Consider the following 21,817-nt stretch of genomic DNA (forward strand, 5'->3'; position numbering starts at 1 on the left):
GCACACAACAAGTACTGAGAGCACATTAACAACAAGATATATCTATAAGTAGTAATCAGGAAGGACTGTACTTTACACACAAAAAAAGATTTAAAGAAAAAGGTTTTTTAACTACATGGCTGAGATTTCTATTTTTGAAACGTGACTGTAAATATCTAATTTTTTTTGAAAGGAAATATAAGGCAACCCTCTTTATATCTCAGATAAAATCATTTTAGTGATGAGCAGAACAGCAATAGACAAAAACATTAAACACATTAAATGCAAAATCATTAAACACACAAAGCCATTAACAACATCGGGTTTCAACAGTGTTATCAAGTTAGCAAAGTCAAAGGGAGTTGAGAGCTAAGTCAGATGTCATAGTCAGTTCAATTTTTCTAGTAATTTTTGTGCCATGAATTGATTAAGAGTCAAGATAGATTTCATCTGACAACTTTAAATAGATGAAAAAATTAAAACTTTTCCATTCAAAAGAATTGCTCTCCAGAGTATACTTCAGACCAGTATCTGATTGCTAGTTGAGGGTTTAGTTGATGGCAAATTAAAACTCTCTGACTGTGGAATCATTGTGTTTGTCTTCAGGATTTGTTGATATGCCATAAACTTACCATGGTATAATGCAAAAACCAGGGGAAAATTATTTCCCTTGTCTTCACCATCATTAATAAAGAAACAGCCAGTTTTAATACTCTTTAATGCTGTGCATGTGGTGTCTCTTTGGTGTTTGAAAACACTACTTATTTAAATACAGAAAAAAACACTTCTGTTTGCATGAATAACATTTAAGCTGGTTCCATCTGAGGATACATACTCTGGGTTTCCATTTCACCCACACTGCCACAGCAGCACATAAAAGCGGTCAGTCTAATCATGCCAGGAAGCAGCACAGACACAGCATAGCAGGAGTCCTCCCTATTCAAAGAACTCAGTCTGACAATCTGCCTCCACCAGCCAATGACAACAAAGACCAAAGCCAACTAGCCCTCAGGAAAGTGATGTCTGATGGACCAGTCAAGCCTGAAGGAGGTGAGCAGAAAGACATGGTTAAGAAACCAACCACATCCGAAATCCTTCTTGCCATGTCTGCTAATTCATTGCGATATTTAATTATTTATTTTACCCCTCCATTAAGTGCTGTAAATGTTAACATGAATCAAGAAGTCTGCTTGATTTTTCCACATCAACACATAAATCCATACTGAAAAACTGTGCTAAGACACATTACAAAACAACAAACATGCACTTCCATTCCACTGGAGGACTTAGACTTCTGTTGAAAAATGGTATAGCTTTGCTCATGTTGTTGCCTAATAAAAAGCATGCATCCAAGTTGGTCTGCTTAAGCATGATTGAACATTTCTTGTACTGTGACAAAAACCTAATTGCACATTTCTGTTTCTGGAATTCTAATTGGGACATTAACAATTTCTTTTTCCTCTCCCAGCACAGCTGTTATGTCAAAAGTCAGTAGCATGGATCATTTTTCAAACCACCAGTGGAAAGGAAAGGAGTTTTGATCCATGTATAGCTCAATCTCTTGATAACTTTCCTATCAGCCCCTTAAAAAATTATTTTCTACCTGTAGACACCTGTACATCAAACCTAAATACCACATATCATCAATTTATCCCCTCATCACAAATAAAGAGCCAGAATCTCAGTTGGTTCGAATTGGCAATGTTCTTTTGACTTCTGGAGCGTTTTGCTTATTTCCATGGAATCTGAGGGATTATGCCAATAAACTTACAGACTGGACTCCCAGATCTTGTCTTGTGCTGTAATCCCTTCCCAAGCTCTCATGATTCATTGAAGGTTTTTCTGTCAACACCACTGCACACCATGGACAATACAGTCTGGCTGAGAAGGTTGTGGGAGAGGAAGAGGGAATGGTACTTCAAACAATATACCCTAAAGGCAACAAGTCATTAAGAGAACTAGTGTGATGTTAAAACAGCTAATTAGCAATGGCAAATTTAACAAATAATTTTAAGCATTGTATTCAGAAATAATGAGTTGTTTCTTATGAGAACCTTAAGAACTCTTCCATAAACATATCTATCTACACACATGTGTGCATCCACCCACACACATACTGTCTTACCCTACAGCTCAACTCCAGACACTCAGTTCAGGCAGAGGCCAGAGGGTATCATGGTACTAGTTCAGGCATCGTGACTGAAAGGCCCATCCTATTCCTGGGATGTATACCATAGAAATCTAATTCTGGAAGGAATGTCCTTTTAGGAGTGGCTAAGGACTTTGGGCTTGTCTAGTTTGGAGAAAAGGAGGCTGAGGGGTGACCTCATGGCTCTCTGCAGCTTCCTGAGGAGGGGAAGTGGAGAGGGAGGTGCTGATCTCTTCTCCCTGGGATCCAGTGGTTGGATGCTTGGAAATAGTTCAAAGCTGCATCAGGGGAGGTTTAGGCTGGACATTAGGAAGCATTTCTTTACTGAGAGGGTGGTCAAACACTGGGACACTCTTCCTAAAGAGGTGGTCAATGCCCCAAGCCTCTCAGTGTTTAAGAAGCATTTGGACAATGCCCTTAATAACATACTTTAACTTTTGGTTAGCCCTGAATTGGTCAGGCAGTTGCACTAGGTGATCATTGTAGGTCCCTCCCAACTGAAATTATTCTATTCTATTCTATTCTATTCTATTCTATTCTATTCTATTCTATTCTATTCTATTCTATTCTATTCTTCTAAATAACTCTTACGATCTTTTGAGGTGTCGTGTCTGTAGAGATTTATCATAAATACTTGTAGTCCTGTGATGCCTTTTGGCATAGACAAGCAATGCTAAAACCTTTTGCTTGTGATATGAGGTTAAATCAGGATTCACATACACTTTTATGATAAGGAAATAGCTAGGCTGTTGGCTTCAAGTATGCTTGCCACTGAAATGTTATGCTAGCTTCTTTACTTTTAGAAATGCAAAAAGGATATGTATCAATATGCATTTGGCTCAGCAATATTAGAAGCATCATAGAGAGTTATGGGAATAAGAGCCCGCATTAATACAATTAATATATAAAGTGAGGATAGAGTTACTATGAAGAGACATGGTACTTTTGTCTTTTTACTTCTGACAAAAATATACACAATGCATGGTCACCTACACAAAGTTTATAAGTCTGGTTTCAGATCTGTGAGAAGTTTTGGCTTCTTCTTATTGTATCAAAACTAGTTTGTCCTAATTTATTCATACGAGGTGGGCCAATAATTACCATTTTGAGGTTAATGGATCTCATGCATTTCAGCAGGAACAAAACGCAAGATTAGTTAATTGCAGTTCTGTGGAGAATGTAAGTAAAACGAGAAGAGACTATGACCTTGAAAAGAAAAAGCACCAAAGATACTCAAAACAGCTTTCAGTTTATGGAGTTCTTTCCAGGAGGAAGAGGAGATGAAGGAAGGAGAGGTTTCCCCTGTAGTTCAAAAATTCTAAAAGTTAAGACTATTGTGAACAATGAATATTAGGGCATCATCAGTTTGCAAGTTCATTCCTACAGGGGTGCTGCATGGTTGTGGTACCCACCCCCATTACAGCCTATTTTATTGGCAACTGGAAAAGAACCCATTATGAACTGGTTTTTTGGAGTGGAACACTCATCTTGGCAAGTTTGTAATTTTGTGTCACTAAATCTCAAAGCCCTTTACTAAAGAAGCCATTACAGATAATCCACAACAGTATTCTTATTATGTTTTACCACAGTTATTTCTCTGTGAATTTATCAGAGAACAGCACCTTTTAGAATAACTTTTTTTTTTCTCAGCCCAAGCACACAAGGTGGTAGTAATCTAGCAAGATTTGCACAAAGGTGATGGGAAAAATTCTATTCTGTGAGTGACCATCAGTCCTTCTCTACCTAAGAGAACCCTCAGAAAGAATTTCCTCCTTTAACCTAGTCTCTCAACGGCTTCTTTTTTTTTTTTCTTAAATTGAATCGGCACTTGAAAAAACAGAACAAAACAAGAACCCTTAGTCATTCTTAGAATGCCCCAGAGAAATCTTTCTCTACTTCTGACTCCTAGGACCTTTTCTATTGGATGTAATTTGTCAGTTATTAATTGTATGTCTGATGAGAAATAAAAAGGAAATCATAAACAAAACCAGCACCTGTAGTATACTAATTATATTTTGTGAATGCAAAGGACTTGCATCAATTTAAGTTTATTGGACTAAACCATTTCTGTATTAATTTTTAACAGTAAAACATGTATTTTAATCAATCTGTTTTAAAATTAAGGTGAAGCTACAACAGAAAACATTGGTCTTTGTTCAGCACCTTTGTAAAATCCAATATTCATCTACAGCATTTAATTAAAAATAAACCCTGAAGTATAATTTCCTTGTTGCCTGTGAGAGATAAGAGTGTGATCTACAAAGAAACCAATTGCATAATACACATTCCCATCACACCCCTCAGAGAGGAAAAATAACATTTCAGAGCCAACCCTTTGAAGGCCGAAGTTGCAAGGGATCCGAGCCAGAGGGAGAGAGCAGTGCCTAGGTTTGAGTTAATTTGATTTCATTTTTACGAAAAATCTGAATCATTGCCAATTACATATTCACATAAAATTAAGCACATTCCTTTCAACATAAATCTGTGTATTAGAGTTTACCCACCAGATGAGTCAGTTTTAGAGACAGTGTAAATCAGTCCACCTCCTTTTAAGTCTGTAATTTATCCCACAGAAGGATCTTTCCATTATATGGAATTTATTTGGTAGGTCACTTATGTTTTAAATATAATAAATGATTTTAGAGTTCTTCAGATATTACTTAGAGATACTCTGATGATAATTACCAGTTCTCTGAATATACGCATATAAAACAGTAGGTGCAATATAGTTATTTACTGATTTTATATAATAGGCCTTTTCAAAGCCAGTTTATAGTTTTAAAAGAATGAACTATATGCTTTAGTTTTAATAACTTCCAATAAAGTGAGTAAGAAAGACAAGGAAGAGCAACAATTCCCTTCAGCATCTGTGTGAAGTAGAAAAGGGCACCAGCTCTGCCTCAGTAGAATAGGAAGTGTAGTTTCTGCTGAAATAAGAAGTTCAGAGCACACAAAAATGATAGTGTTTGCCATATAGTCAGCATTTATCTACATAACTGGCCATTTTTTAAAGTACACAGTTTCATAGACAGCTGTGGTCTCTACATGGGTGTTTAACATACCTGCTTAATGGGTAAAGTTCAATGGACTTGTCCTTATTTGCAGAGGAAGAGGTGCCAGTTTTGCCCCAAAAGGTACAATGATTGTACAATGAAAAAACAATTCCTTTATTACCTCAGAATATCGAATGTCAACAACAACAACAAATTATGACCAAAGAAGATAATTTCTAGAAAATTATTTTAATTCTTCCTAGGATCTTTGGAGAACAGTATATTAATATTTAAATAGCCAAGTAGGTGATTTTAAGCTTGAACATCATTATAGTCCTATGCATTTTTCCATCTTTTCAAACAGACACTCATGAGAGAGAAGCTACTAGTCAATATGCTGTTGCTTGAATATCATATGATGATGGATGCCATATGCACCTCCTATTTTATTTGGCACACATTAAAAAAACAACCAAACAACCTGCCAGAAGAAAAGCACTGCTATACTCTTGAGCTGGATTAGTTAGCAAATGTTAAAGATCTAGAGAAAATACCATGTATTTCAGTTAAAGGTCCAAACATACCTGTTAAATTACCATTTAAGGTAATACAAACAATATATTTTTACAGCAATTTTGATTTTTCCTATATTTTTTTACTCAATAATAGAAGGGTTTTTTTCAACCCCAAATGTCTGGGAATTTAAAAATCACAACATTTTCTGAAAACCTCCAAATCTAATGCATGTACCCAGAACCTATTTATTTCTCCCATCTCATAGAGAACATTTCATCTTTTACATTATAAATTTTCCATTGTGACACGAAAGCTTTTCTGTGATATCCTAAGAAGAAACTACTTTCCAAATAGTTGTGTGTCAAGTGATTTTACTGGCCAGGGGGAGGTCTACTATCAGAGCTAATACTGTTAGCTAGAATATCTAGAGTAGGCAGACTGTGCATCAGCATTTTCATGATTGTAGCCAAATGAGCCTGTCAATTTACACCTCCAAAGACCTCTGGTTTAAAACACTTTAGTTCAAAAGGCAGCATACCTGCTTTTAACTCCCTTGGTCCAACAACTTTGACAAAAATTCACTTAAGTGTCAGCATAACAGGGTAAAGCTACACAGAAATGTGATGTGATGTATGTACCAAGATATTGCTAGCACTGTAAAATCCGTGATACAGGTCTGAGCCAGCACTGTGTAATTTCTAGCCACTTAGCTGTAAGAAATTAAAATCAACGGGAATTTTCCTTATCACTACATTTTATTTACTGGCCTTAGCAACAATGTGGAGTGAAAGGAAATTGATTCCTAGGTTGTATAAATCTTTTGGACTGGATATGATTGTGGATTTAAATACCTGCTTATTCGGGGTCCTTTTAGGTCTACACCCATTTTCACACTTTTAATAGGCAATGCCATGTTTTAATTTCCTACAATAATTTAGGATGTTTCCTTCACACTTTAAATAATTTACTGCCCAAAGCTGTTTTATGCCTAGCTTCACTAGTCTCTTAATTTCCAAGTTAAATGGGCCTTCATATTGCTACAAATAACCCATTTCCAAGAATCATTATCAAAACAAGAACAGTTTGTCCCCATTCTGCAGATAGCAATAATCTGAGGCTGTCTTTTGAGTCTTGTTTCAGTCTAATAGCTGGCACATTTTGCTTTGGCTATTCCTGCTATTTACTCTTTCACCATTTTAAGCTGACATGTAATTTCAGGAAATTGCTCAGATTCTTCATTTGATAACTCTTATTTCAAAAGTCTATTAGACAGTGGCCTAACCCTACGGAGCACAAGGAAGTAAATTATTTCATCAGAATTGCTTTGCTGGGCAAAGAAATGCCATCACCACAGTTTAAGATGAGTGCTGTTCTGCCATTACTCACTTCAAACGGTAAATTGCTCTGTAAAGAGTTGTGTTGAAATTTCACAAAATATCGCTGCTCAGTGTGCGGTCAAAGCCGTGTCTAATGTACAAATGTGACTGAAATGGGTGAGACCATGATCTAAAGTACTGTTCAGTATGAGGAAGAGTGAGGAAAAGAAACTACCAGAACTGACCTGAGGTATATGCCTTTGATCACTAGTTATTTATGCATCCCCATTCTGGTGCCAGTTCACAAAAGGTGCAACTAGCAGTCCCGACAACAGGGTTTTACCCTGCAGAACCTCACGGAGCAAGCCTGAGCAGCACTTGCTTTCAGTGCTAGCAAAGTCTTCATAAAAACAGGTAAACAGGCACCTCGGGGCAGTTCGAGGTTAGAGCACTTGAAACACGAGGTGCCTGGGAGTGAGGAGTAGACGAGCTTCTGCCAGAAGATGCTGTGTGTGACATGCCCGGTCCATTGGTCAGCAGATAAGTATCCAAAGCAGATCGGTGATTTCATCTGCTCCCATGGGCTTGCATCAGTTTGAGAAGACTCAGCATGATGCTATCAGCCCTTTTTTGTTACCCAGGGTTTCTCACAACACTGCCAGCTTTAAAAAACATTTTTTTTTCAAGTAATTAGAGGCAAAGTCTCAAAATTTAATCCTGAATGATGTATACTCAAAAGCATTTTCCCCTCCTCCTGTTTGGTTTACAAATAGATCTGTCTTTCCCCATGTGTTCTGACAGTTGTATTTCTGCTTCTAGAGGTACCTGAAAAGGGGAACATCCACGATTTAATCCCCAGGAGAAAGTTTTGTTTGAGTCTGTTCTTCTTTCATCCACAGGAACCACAGAACAGCATAGTCCCATTTTTCAAATTTAAGTCTTTTTTGTTTTTAAAAAAAGTTCATTCACTGTAGAAGAATGGCTGGAGTGGCTGACAGTGCTGGATTGTTTCCATTTTGCTGCTGACTGATTTGACAGTTCATGGCTATAGGTCTTGTGTGAATTATATATCTCCCTTATGTTAGGTTTTTAAAACATCTCTGTTGTAAAAACAAACTTTTCTGAAAGATTACATTAAATCATATGGCTTCCATTCTTTCCTTTCTTATTGATTTTAATACAACAGCTTCTTTATAATAAAGCATGACTTACTTTTTCCTTTGTTATAAAAGCTGATTTTCTAACTGGGTCCATAAGCCAAAGCATAAGCAAAACTATGTTTTTACCATAGATGCATTCAACTAATATCGTGCGAAGTGTAATAATTAAAACAATTTTTAAAAATAAATTTTAAAAAATGGAGCTAAAAGGTGAGATCAGTGCTAGCCTCAATTTTCTTGAATCAGCAATTCTTTTCCGAGAAGACATAAGGGAATATGCAGACAAATATGATTCTGTCAAAGGAAGATTCTTTTTTTTTTTTTTTTTTCTGTAAACAATACAGAGTACAAAAAGTATCTGGCTAACCATTATCTTTTTTTTTCTTAATTGGAAAATCCTGATCCTACACCAGGGATAACATTAGGATCCACTTTCTTAGAATCTGAAAGAATTCCTGTAAGCAGTCGAGAACTCTTCCAATTCATTTATGTGTTATTCACTAGAATGATTGAACTGAAACTTTTGCTCATGCCAGCCTGTACAACAGGCAGTAAAACAGTGTCACTCAGAGGCAGTGTTAACACCACATTGCTAGCTACTAAATATGACATGTCTACCCACCAACACACCTTCAAAGTAGAGAACGTTTCATTTCATTGGGGAACTACCAGCTACAATAGGATTAGCAGATGCAGACGAAATCAAAGCTACAACAAGAGCTTTGTGTAATAGGAAATTCTGTCTACTATTTCAGGGGAAGCAGCTCATATTGGAGTTTTAAACTTTTATTTCCTATTTCTATTCTTCACAGTCCAATGGCTGGACAGCCCAGACATCACTGAAGTTACAATCCTTAAAAAGTACCAAGCACCTGATAAACTGCGTAAACAGTTCATGGAGAAGGGGCTGGAGGGGGGAAAGGATATCTCCTCTCTCCCAGTAAGAGGCCAAATGATAATCCTGGGTAATGATCTTCAGTTAAGTCTTAGTCTCTTCCGTCTGCTGAGGCCTGAAAGGTCTTTTCTTTCTTCTAAAAATGAAATTATTTCAGCATCATATGTAATTGGCAGCAAAACCTTGCATATGAGAAGTTTTTTCATAAGAGTTTCTAAAAGTTTTCTAAGAGTTTTAAAAAGTTTGGGTTGTTTTGGGGTTTTTTTTTTGTTTTTTGTTTTTTTTTCCCCCCTAAGAATCAGGAAATAATTTGAAAAACCAATGGGCAAGGAAGCAATGAGACATAGCTCTTCCATACTCTGGATATTTAATATTCAAATGATGGCACTTGCCTTTGCCCAGGCTCCTATTCAAATACATGTTGTACATTTAGGCAAAGCAAGACTACACTTTGTAGTATCAGGCACCTCTGTGATACCAGAAGAGAATATCCAATCTCTGGACCTCAAAAAGTGAGTGAATCCATACAAAACTATTCAACTCTCTACAGACCAAGGCACCTCCCAGCAGAACTTTGATGTCAAAACCTAAGAACCATCTTCTAGCATAGGCAAATGATGTCAAAACCTGAGACCATTTTCCAGCATAGGCAGCTGTAAGCAGAAGCTCTGTAACTCAGAAGTGAACCTGCCCTAATCTCACTTTTTTAACTTGTCCTTTATGTGGATAAGAACCCAACTGGCCAAGAAAGGTAGCTATTGCTCTGACACTTACAGGGCTTCACAGACCTTACATAAACTAGTAAGACTAGAGGAGTACCACAGTGAACTCAGCCTTTCTTGTTAAAGTTCCTGAGACAATGTTTGCATTTGTTCAAAGAGAAAGGGCAAGATTGCAAATGAATGTACAAACTAGTCCCTTGCACATGAGAGCAGGGAACAAGTTCTACCTTTCAACTTAGAGTACAAATCTAACCATGGTTATTCTAACTCTCAGACAAAATATTGCCTGACAGTGGGCATCGCCACATCTTCAGAACTTGGAAGTTTCCTATATAACCAGCAGCAGAAGCTTAGAGTTCTAGATTTATCTGTAAAAGTATAGATACATAGAAAATGTGGGTGTCCCATGAGTTATGGAGGAGTTGTCTGTATCCAGATTCTTAATTTGTCACAAAACCAGCTGTAAGTCTATTTGTGCATTTCATCTCTTGTCGCAAACTGATGCTGTAGTTCATTACTTTTCATAGAGCAGACAGGAAAAAAAAAAGAATAACATTGAACTTTACAGTTTTCAAAATCCAGTCATGAATCTAAACTTGGATCCATTATAACCATTCACCAAGAGATCTTATGGGAAAAAACATCAGTATAGAAAAAGATGTAAATTAGTGAAAACAGTAGAGAAACTAAAAATAAAGCATACTGAATGGATCATCAGGATACAGCTGTCTCAAAAGAAACAACTATGTTTTGATTATAAATAGACATAGCAAAACTTCTAAACCATTTATAAAGGCTTAATTCAAGCTTTTCTGGCTTGAAATAAATTCTAGGTTCTTACTGGTTTTAGAAATCCACCAGTAAAGATATAAGAAACTACTTCAGGCACTAGCTTTTACAGCAAAGTCAATAAAAATAAGAGCCCAGATATGAACCACCCTTTCAGCCACGTATGTTATGGTGGAGATGTATGCTACACTAAGCAAAGTAATGCCTAAGGGAAGGACTAAAGACACTTTTTTTGTGCTGATACAGTACTGTCTTGGCTTCCATGGATTTTGCAGATGTGTGGCTTTCCTGATTGTCCTCACCTATGAGGAATTCGTCATGCCATGGCAAAAGAAAACCCAACCCAACCTAAAGAAACCCTCAGCATCCCAAACAACAAACATCAGAAGTCATACAGGTCACACAAACACTACGAGAACTGAGGTTATGGTTTAGTTTGGGACAGGCATGAGATAGCCCCAGTTCAGGCTGTTGAATACAGGGCAGCTGGCAGTAATGCACTGTGAAGGAGAGCTTGACCTCTCTTCTCTGAAATCTTGCTCTTGCCCAACATTTCCCAACAGCAGTTTCCTGACATGTCACCATAGTCATAGGAGTTCACTCACAGTACCACAAACTGAAAGTGATAGAGCAACCACTGCTCACAGCTGCCTGAGCAGGGCACACAGCTGTGCTCTGGCTGTCTCTGCTGGAAAAACATGGGTGGCTTTCTCTCCAGATGAGATACTGAGAGTATCTGTTAATAACACTATGATTTTACAGTTTATTAATTTGTATTAATTTCCAAGGAGATAGCCTATGATCAATGTATGAAATAATGAAATAGAGCTAAAAAATATTTCTGTCTGAAAGTAATTTAGACTGACAAATTCCTTCTGTGGCTGTAGGCAACAGTGAAACAGAGGAGTCTAATAGAGTTAAAAAAAAAAAAAAAGAAGAATTATGTGACAGCTCGGTTTAGCAGTGAAGAATCACTTTGCTGAGCAAGAGTTCTGTCTTAACTCACAGTTTGGCCCAAGGATTGGTGAGATGTTAATTGTTTCACTCCCCTCTTCTAGCTTCAATTATGAATTTGGTTTTGCATTACGTTGGAGGAGTCACACTCAGCTTCCCAGTCCCACATCAGGCAGCATGCAGCAGTCTTCACCAAAAATATTATTCATTCAGTCAAACAGAAATAATATTGGTTGCCAGTTTAAGGCAAGACACCATTGGGGCTCTGGCTCTTATTTGAAGCAATTTCCATTTAGGTATTTGACTAATTTCTTGTTTAAAGAAGAATCTTTTTTAACTGCTTGCATTAGAGTTTCACAGTTCACCAAAATAACATAAAACTTCATTAAGTCTTCACAGAAAAATAACTTTACAAAAAGGGGTTTTTTATCTTCAGTATATATGCTCAGTCTGTTGGAATAGATGAAACATGACAATAGTAAATGTAGTAGAGGACATTTAACAAAAAATTGCCAAAAATCTCTATTAATATTTCCAGACAATTGTGTTATTCAATATGAGAGTAGTTACTCTACTGTTCCTGTATTAATTATTATGTGTAATGTCACCGTGTCCTTTTTTGTTTATATTTCTCAACTTGCTAAAGGGTGAATACCAGAAGATTTGTTCATGTAGTACAATAATATCCAAAACACAAAATAAGGCATCTGAAGTAAAAATAACATATGCTGGTGTACATTTTCTACACCAAATGGCCTTAAACAAGATTAGGGCATCTCCCATCAAAATACGTGGATTAAAATTCTAAGCATGTAGTAAGAGAGATCCAGACGGGTAAGAAGCAGTTGAGAAATATAATGCAGTAGCTGTGTTACGTCTGAAGAGGGGTGGAAGTCTTCAACCAGTCTCTGTGATGATAGATGGTATACCTATATTTCCTTTCAGCTTCCTCTCCTTCTCAAAATCACCAAATGCAAAGAATGTTTCATGAGGAATATGAGGAAGGCCCACTGGGACTTTCATTTTTACAAGATTACCATATGAAATGTGTCAGATGAATAACTGGTTTTCTGTAGCTTTAATCAGAAAAGCAGTGTTAATCAATCTAACCCATTCTTTTTTTCCTTCAGGCTATTGATTTGAACTATTAACATGACTGGAGAAAAACTGTGGTGGTATACTATTTGGTTTAGAACACCTTATTCTATGTGAAAATAAACATCATCTGCAAAAGATGATAACGCAATACTGGAATGTAAAGTAAAAAAATGAAAGTGTTTGCAGCATGTGATCTTGATAAATTACACTTTTCTTAACAAGGATGGTACTAATGTCTTACAAGGTTTTTGGTAACCCACTGTTCCCACCCTGTACAGCAAGGTCTACTAATCACCGACCTGCAGAAAGTTCTGTCTCCACTGGCTCGTCAGCCAGTAGTTTTGGCAGTGGATACAGCATGGATAGCGAAGGCAGCAGCAGTGCCACAGGAGAGAATAATCTATTTCCCATCCCAAGAATGTAAGGCTTTTCCTTTAATATACTGTATCCTCCGTGCACTATGTATAGCCCTTTCACTTGCCAGTCATCTTCTTAAGTAGTTTGCTCTGCACACTTGAGTTACACAGTAGAATAGCAGCGAAAGGGGAAGAATTTTTCAGAGCTGGTATTTTTATTCTGCTTTGTTGATCACTGAATTATTAATAACTAACCAAACCTCTGCCTCAACATCATGAATTTATTGCTGTCACACAGGAAAGGTGTAAGGCTCAGCCTTTGATACAAGTGTGCAGAGGTGGGCTTGGGTTAGGTTTTAAGAGTATAACTTTCATAGGCCTGAGAATGCTTAGTTTAAGTTTTCAAATTGACCTTCTTCTAGAAACAGGTGTTAGTAGTGCAACTGAAATTCAGATTCTGGGTATAAACCAACTTTCCCCAAGTTTTTAAGAGTTTGAGTAGAATTTCTCAGAAGTTCTTATTTGGAAAAAGATTTTTTGAAGGGACTCCCTGTAGGAATTATCAAGCTACTATCAGTGCAATGATCCTATAAAATGATTTAATTTTCAGCCATTTTACCTGGTTAACTACTCCACAGGAAAAATCTTTGCCAGGATTTTTTTCCCCTCAACTTTGGCAGCATGTACCTTCATTTAGCAATTTCATTTATATTCCTTTACAGGAAAAAGTAATTGCTCCTGATCAACGTAATGTTTCTGATCTGAATTTTTTATAGATGACTGTTCTCTAACTATTAGTTGGTGAGCATTGCTTATTCAGTGTCTGCAATAGTTGTTCCATGTTTTTCTCTGGGACACAAGTTTTTGCTTTTCCCCTGTGGTCTTGAATTATTAGTCGCGAGAGTTTGATATAATCTTCCTAAAAAAGCTTGAATGAAGAAAAAATTTATTCTCTAGAACTGTGACTTTTCTAAGTACTCATCATTTTCTAAAATAAAGCCCAATGGTATTTGTCTAGAGCTTATTAGAGGGTAAAAGGAAAATAGACACAAATCGAATATTTCAGTCTCATTTTCAGAATCTAGGAGGACAATGTGAGCTCAGGTTGTGGGGTGCCAATCATTTAATCTTCATTGAACTTTTCACTCATGTTTTTCTAGGTTAAAATAAGTTGTACTTCCCAGTGGCAAAAAGACAATCTTTAATTGGATTTGACAATCTCAAAAGAAAATGATTTTTCCATCATTCCTAATGAGAAAAAAAGAGATGCATAAAATCTTTGTGCACAGAAACACAAGATGGAGCTCTCAATAGAACTTTTTAGTTCACATATGCTAAATTTGAGTTCAATAGTATCACTTACTGTGTATTATCTAGCAACGTGACAGTATCTACAGTTACTTGGTATTTGGCTGACAGATTCACCAGCCTATTAAACCTGAAATGAGCCACACTTCTACTGAAAAGCAGGAAGAAGTCTCCACAGCTTCAGCTTTTGTCTTATAGTAATTTGTTCCTATGAATTTTACTTAATTAAATAAAATATATCTAGCCCTCTTATTTTCTGCTAGAGTATTTTTTTTTATTATAGTATTTTTAAAGTAAATTGTTTATATGCTGATATTAGACAGAGACTTTAGAAGTTACACAGGACATTTACATAGACAAAAAGTCCTTTCTTTTTCTTGTTAGTCTCAAGGGCTTTACATGGCAATGTAATGAAAATGAATGACAAAATTACTGTTTGCCTTCAGAGACCTTTGGAATCATCCCTAGGGAGAATGTTTTAAAATAGATAACTGTTTCCATTTAGAATTCTGGATAAAAATTATTATATATCTGAATATATGTATGATTGAAATTCTAGTCAACATTTGCATTCACGCTGGCTTGGTAATGACTTCAGGGACTCTGGCCTTGCACACTAATTCAGTATATCCATAAGACCACAGCTCACAATTTGGATGTGAAGCGTTAAGTGAGATAAATAATTTTAAGTGTCTTGGCATATAAAACCATATTGGTTTTAAGCTCCCTGTTTAGATTAAGTTTCTGACCTATCAATAGAAAAAGTGTTGGATAAGCCAAGTTTTAAACTCTTTACTCCAGTCCAAATGCTTTTAACCATAGGAACATTTAGTCATGAAGCAAAATAAAAGAATTAAATAGTGACACCATGGGAATTGTTTGATGAGGTAACTAATTAGAATACTTGCCAATATTAAATATTGTTATAACTATCAAGGGAAATTAATCATTATATACAGTTATACACAACTGAATAAATCTTGTAAAGTCTTTCTATTGGGAGTTATTTTTTTAAGACACTCATTATTCAGTTGTAATACCCCTGAAAGTTACTCATGATATGAGCTGTGATAATGACCAGATTGTCTATGCCTTTGTATTGTGTAACCATCTATACCAGTACAATGTCTGCAAAATTATATTAATTTTGAATGCAAAGGTGAAAAGCAACTAAACAATGTGTAAAGAATCTAACCCTAGGGACAAATAATTCTTGTATCATATTTGTAATATGTTTTATAAAGCATTACCTCACAGAAGAAGAAAAGAATAACTTTCAGTTAAAATTGAATTTAAAATTACTTTTAAACCTGACATTTTATACTAATTTTTTAGTTCATTGTGAACTTGGAGAGCTTCTGTTGCTTCTGTGAAACATGAAGCTGGCTTATTGGTAGCAAAGAACAGCGCTGACCCTTTAACCCCAGAGGAATCACATGCATCTGAAGATAATGCCTTATATTCTCTAGCACAGCATTTCAGAGTCTTAGGGGAGAAAGACAAATAGAAGCACAAACACCTCCTAGTAGCAGACATGTTTTTGAGAGTGATTGTAATCATGCCTTAGAGCTTTCAACAAGTGTGTTTAAAGATAGCCTACATTTCACCTAGCTTTCATTGCCTAAAAATAGACATCTAGATTGTAATCCAGGTTCTTTCTGCATCCAGTGGAGAAAGATAGGGACCTCTAGAACATGATCCATTCCACTCACCTTACTTGAAGATTAATGTAAGTCTCAGAACTGAATTGTTTCTTATGCTAAACCTAAAATAAAACCAATTGTTAAAAGAAGATAATGACCACAAATATGCCTTACCTTTGAAGTAATGGTATTGTAGTCGAAATATCAATCATGTGAGTCCGTATTATGTATCTCACTGTTCACCATAACAGGATAAAGTGAGGAGAGGAGCTATGCAGACTGATTGAAGAGCCCCAGGCTGATGGGGGACAGGTAGCAGACAGTACCTGATGTACCCATTCTATAAGAATGTACAGGCTTAGCAAGATGCCATTGCAGTTGCCTCCCAAAGAGAAAAAAAAAAGTATTCTTAAGTCATCTCTCCAAATAGCAATTGAAAAAACTACTGTCCACTTTATTTACTTGAAATTAAATATATATATATACACACACACACTTTTTTGTTTTTTAGAAATACCTATGATATTTGGGTTTTTGTACAGAACCAAGCCTCACTAGCTTGGGTTTATCATTTTCTTAGATCTCATCTCTTTATGATCTTAATGACAACTACCACCGTATCTTTTAACAGAGGGAAGATGAGCCAGAATGGACAAGAACCAGTAAAGCAGTCGGGAGTAGGATTAACCGATGCAGAAGGTAAAAAGAAATACAAACAACACTACAGTGGTATCCCATGTTTATAGAACTGATATGTTTATTTCTTTTACTTGTTATGCTATGAAAGATTAGCCTATGCTGTTTTGTATTATAGATTAAGATCCTGACTTTCATTTACTCTAAGGGCCCTTTACACGTAGCACCAACGTAATGAGTCTTCATTTTAAATGAGAACAGTGTCTTACCTGTTTATTTAAAGTAATTAAATAGTTAGATTGCAATGAATAATATATGTCTTTCAATGTTCATTGCTTTTCATAGTATTGGAATAAAAAATATGAAGTATGGAGCTGATTCAATACCCATTAAATCAGAAGAAAATATCCAATGGCTGTCAGGCTCTATTTTTATAACATTTCAGAATATTTACTTCATAAAGCAATTATTAATTCTGGTGTCTACATAAAACATTAAGTTTAAATAAAATGTTAGCTGAACATCAAGCTTGACTGCTGCACTTAGACTATAGTGAATCTGTTATCTGATTGGGAAATCCTGAGTGAATTTTTTCAGTATGAATGTGGTGCTGCACAAGAAGCAGACATTGTAATATTGGAGCTGGAAAGAGCCTGACAGAATGGCTTTCAAAGTTTCTTGAGCAATGTGATTATCTCTTTCATGTGTAATAATGGACAACTGCATGAAAATTAAGACAGTGTTTTGTATTGAAGGATATGTTAGGAAAATTCCATTTCCCTTTACATACAAGGTATTTTCTTTCAAGTGTATGATTCTGTTGACCTCAAATATAAAACTGAATTATCATTACCTTCATTTTATTATGAAAATAATACTTTTATCATTTTAATGCATTTCAATACAGCTTTGGTGTTTAATTAATTCATAAATTGAAATTCATATATATATTTGAAGTTAACTTCATGTTAAGTTCAGCCTTAAAAAATCAACATTATTCAGGTTTCTGCATTCTGTATACATGGGGAAATAATTGCTGTTGCTATATTTGAGGTAAAAGCGGTCTAATGTTCCACAGATTTGAAGAAACCAAATTAGAATTTGAAGGTAGAACTATAAAACTGTCTTTTCCAAAGCAAGAATCCTTAACTGTGTATATGCATTCTACTAAATCTTTCAGTACATAGTACTCATCATACAAAAATCCAAATTCAGCTGCTTGTCAAACTTCAATTTGTTCAATAGTATTTTTAAGTATTTGAAAAACAAACTATTTTTTAAAAGAAAAATGGTGGGATGAAAATGGGAAATCAGGAATTTTCCATTTTTACTTTGTCATGATGTGTTTTATACAGAATGATAATTGTAAACAAATAGTTTTTCATCATTTTGTTCATCATAAATTGCCCCTTATGTAAGGTTTTGGATCATAACTTTCAGAACCTACAAATATGAAAAGTTTTAATTTAATGTTTGTTTCATTCGAAAAAACCCAAACAAACCAACCCAACCAAAAAACACCTTTTGAAACATTCTAAAATTTGTGTATATAGCATTTAGTCACTAAAACTACTTTTCCAGCCAAAGGCATGTTTCTGCTCATCTTCAAAATAATTCAAGAGCTGCAATTCCCTAATTTTCGCTTATGATGCAATTCAACTCTCCTAACTTGAGAACTCTAAGATTTACAACTCTAAGTCTGATAAAATGAGTGGTTCTTACTAAGTGTTGTTTCTCCCTATTGAAAGAAGCTGGGGTGGCCAGCCTAGTTTTTAGTGTCTGATTTCTAGCTGACTAAGATGGGACAGATCAATCTCAAATGATAAACTAAACTAAAAGCTGGAAGACAGTTCAAGAGCATTTCAGTTTCAGCATGTAAATATAATTATCTTTCAGGGAAGTTGCTCAGAATTTATTGAAACTCAAGATTAACTGAGATTTACTTCAGTATTATAGAATTATTGTGGTATTCTTTTCATAGATGAACAAAAGTGAATGAAAATCTTAAAGTCTTAAAGATCAAATGATATCTTTTATGTAGTGCACTTATCTGTGTTGTGGACCAGATGAGCTCTGCAATTAACTGAAAGAAAATATTCATTCCCATTTTTCATTAATTTGTAGAGAGCTCCCATAGTTGACATTTGTATTCTCATTTGCAAATAAGGATTTAGTGTTATATTTAAAACCTTTTAATACTAGTACTATTTTTACATTTTCAAATATTATTAATGGATAACTTCTGTGAAAAGTAGCCTGTGGATTACTCTCTTTAAAACTGTGCAGAATAAATTCAATTGCTTAAACATGCAAATCTACTGCTACTTGAAATGTTTTAGTCATCCAAGTCATTCACACAGGCCTGGCAAATATGGCAGGGGACTTACAGGAACAAGATCTTTAAGACCAGTAGCTGGAGGCAAAGCAAGGTAGGACTCTCAAATGCCAATGAAACCTGAGTTTTAGGCAGCTGAATCAAAACGGTAGCAACAGGGTTCAGATTCAGCTCACAGGGTATGACACCAAAATTTAGGCATGTGCATAAGTGGAATCACCAGGGAAAAATATGCTCATTTTGTAACTGTTTACCCACTTGAGAAATGTGCTAATGTTTTGTTGGGAATAGTTTTTGTGCTATTAAGATGTATCACTTTTAAATTATAAGTACATATTGGAAAACAGTACTATTTACTTTGCTGACACCACCAAATGGTCAATATAAATAACTGTCAGTATTGCTATGATAATCTTTGTTTCTCTGAACATATCTTCTTGTCATATTCTGTATTTTCATACTACTTAATAATATAAAATAATTCAGAGTTTTGTTCTTGGACACTGTGTTACAGTTATTTTTATGATATACATTGTTGCATGCTATCTTACATTGGACATTCTGCCCTGAGCAGATTAAATACTTCATCTTCTTAAACTTCAGTAAATCTTATAATACATATTGTGATCTTCATTGAGTTATGCAAACCAATTTCTCTATTCGTTTCAGAAAGTGCAATATCTTTTGTTTAAAGATTTCTTATGACATGCTGTGGAATATTGCGGACATTACAAACAAAAAACCAATTGCGTTCCATGTAAGGATTGAAACTAACAATTAAAAGCACATTATTAATATCTTGATTCAGTCGTAGATCATGATTGGTCTATCTGCCCTATGAAACTGCTCAGCCAATAGATCCCAGATGCTATTTTCCACCTAGCAACTATTTCTCCAATTAAGAAATATATGGGGAAAATTATTTTCATATATTTGAAAAGTGTCAATTTATTAGGTAATCCCAAGCTGCCGTTATTTCTAGTAGAAGAGTCATATATAGATATAAAGAGCTTTTTAATTGAAATAGTTTACTATAAGGAAATTTTGTATCTTCTCAATTGGAAGATGCTATATACATGCAAAATATCATTCCTCTAGGATTACAGACATTGAGTTCATCTCCAATACTCTTTCAGGAAAGATGAACATGTCTGTAAGCGTGGCCTGGCTTCACTCATTCAGTATTTTTTGGAGTGAATGAGTACACACAGTGCTTCGCCATCCTCTGTGCTTGGCCTCATTGTTGTCAGGATTTTCAGTCAGAAAATTCTAAACTTTGTATAGGAACAGAGTGGGTCCCCACCCACATCTTCAAAAAGAGTGGGGTTTTTTACTTTTTAAAAAAAAAGTCCATGTCCATCCAGTCCATGTCCTGAATACCAAAAACTTCTCTACACAGTTCTGCCATGGCTCAGAGGTTCAGTTTCTGACATTTCCAGTGGTCCTTTGAGCATCATCCGTTGAGTGCAGTAAAATGAAGTCCTGTAAGTAAGAAACTCTCTCCCTGTATAAATGACTGAACCTGTACAGAACATTGCAGAATATTCCAGTAAAGCCTCTGTAGATGTATTTCCACACCCAAGCAGAAGGAATAGATTTGTACTATTTCAAAATCTGATGATGCACACATACTTCTGCAAGATGTTATACTAGTGATATGCACTCATTGTTTATGTAACCTTTAATGAACTCTTCCAGGCTTTTCCTTTTTTGCATGCTATGTATTTACCTGAGTTACAGACTAAAAAAAACCTAACAAGCTTTTGTGATAACATCATGCTTTAACAGGCAAATTTTACAATACTGTGATTTTTATTTCATCTATTCAGAGTAGTCTAAGATAAAAAACACCCATTTTTTGTCTTCATTTTTGAGCTTTGTCGTTCATCAGCCTGGATTATGAACTAAGAAATTCAGTTTTAACAGTTTCATCACTTAAATTTATATTTCATTAATTAAGACAGTCTAATCTTTATTTATGAGAAAAATAGTTAAAACACCACACAAACCTTAAAACAGGCTAGGAGGTCATTCTAATAACATTTTGGAGGAAAGGTGCATGACCTCTGTAAGTAAGTGACTGGCAATCATTTGACTTGTAAATTTCCCTTTATAGCTTTCTGAATAGTCCTGGTAAAATTTTCATCCATCACGTCTGCACAGAATAGACCCTGGAGCAAATTGTCTTGCAAACTGTATCACACTTTCTCTTGAAAGGATGCCCAGGAATAATATGTGGATTAGCTCTCTTGAGTAAAATAAGGCATGAAACAAACTGACAGCACAGGCACAACTAAGCATTGCCACATTCTTCAAAGTAATTAAAACTCGGGAAAAAAATTCGTTCTCCTTTTACTTGCTATTTAGTTAGGCTAGAGTAATTCTGCTTAAGCCAAAGGACTCACCATGGTATGACTGAGAACAGACTAAGGGCTTGAGATGTTGCTTAAATCAACTTGCTGTACCTCCGCACTTTAAAAATTTAGCATTTTGATTTTTTTTAACTCCAATGGTTGAAAGATCAGAACTATAATATTAGTCCTTATGAGGATGTTCAGAGAGAAATGGTCTTAATTTTGGAACTTCAACCAGAAAGTTATAAGTAAGAGAAGAAAAAAGACAGATGAAGGAAATTATTAAGGGCCAATCACGATACAGTTACTAAGATTTGCAAATGCTTTTGCCTATGCACAAATCTGTACTTTGATGTCTTCATTGGCCAAGCTGAGAATATGGGTTTTACTGCAGATGAGAAACTTTTCTTGCAGTTATCTGTATCATTTCACAAAAAAAGAGGACTGTGGGATCAGATTAAAATATGATGCTTAATATTCATGAACGAGGTTATAATTCAAATTGAACTTCTTGCTGGGTTAAAATTAAGGTGAATTTTATTGCCCTTGCACAAGCAATGGTGACTGAGAATGAAAGCACTGAGACTGGGAACAATGTAGGACAGAGATCAGGT

The 21,817-nt window shown here is 35.5% G+C and overlaps 1 protein-coding gene across 1 annotated transcript in view; it reads left to right on the forward strand.

Moving 5' to 3' along the window:
* Positions 1 to 21,817, forward strand: part of PCLO (piccolo presynaptic cytomatrix protein) — a 389,706-nt gene that overhangs the window by 327,622 nt on the left and 40,267 nt on the right. Inside the window, exons 22-24 of the mRNA XM_075491522.1 lie at positions 847 to 1,029; positions 12,850 to 12,991; positions 16,510 to 16,577. Coding sequence (XP_075347637.1) covers positions 847 to 1,029; positions 12,850 to 12,991; positions 16,510 to 16,577 — 393 coding nt within the window. The remainder of the gene's footprint in view (positions 1 to 846; positions 1,030 to 12,849; positions 12,992 to 16,509; positions 16,578 to 21,817) is intronic.

The sequence above is a fragment of the Mycteria americana genome, chromosome 1 (genome assembly GCF_035582795.1).
Source record: "Mycteria americana isolate JAX WOST 10 ecotype Jacksonville Zoo and Gardens chromosome 1, USCA_MyAme_1.0, whole genome shotgun sequence".
Lineage (NCBI taxonomy): Eukaryota > Metazoa > Chordata > Aves > Ciconiiformes > Ciconiidae > Mycteria > Mycteria americana.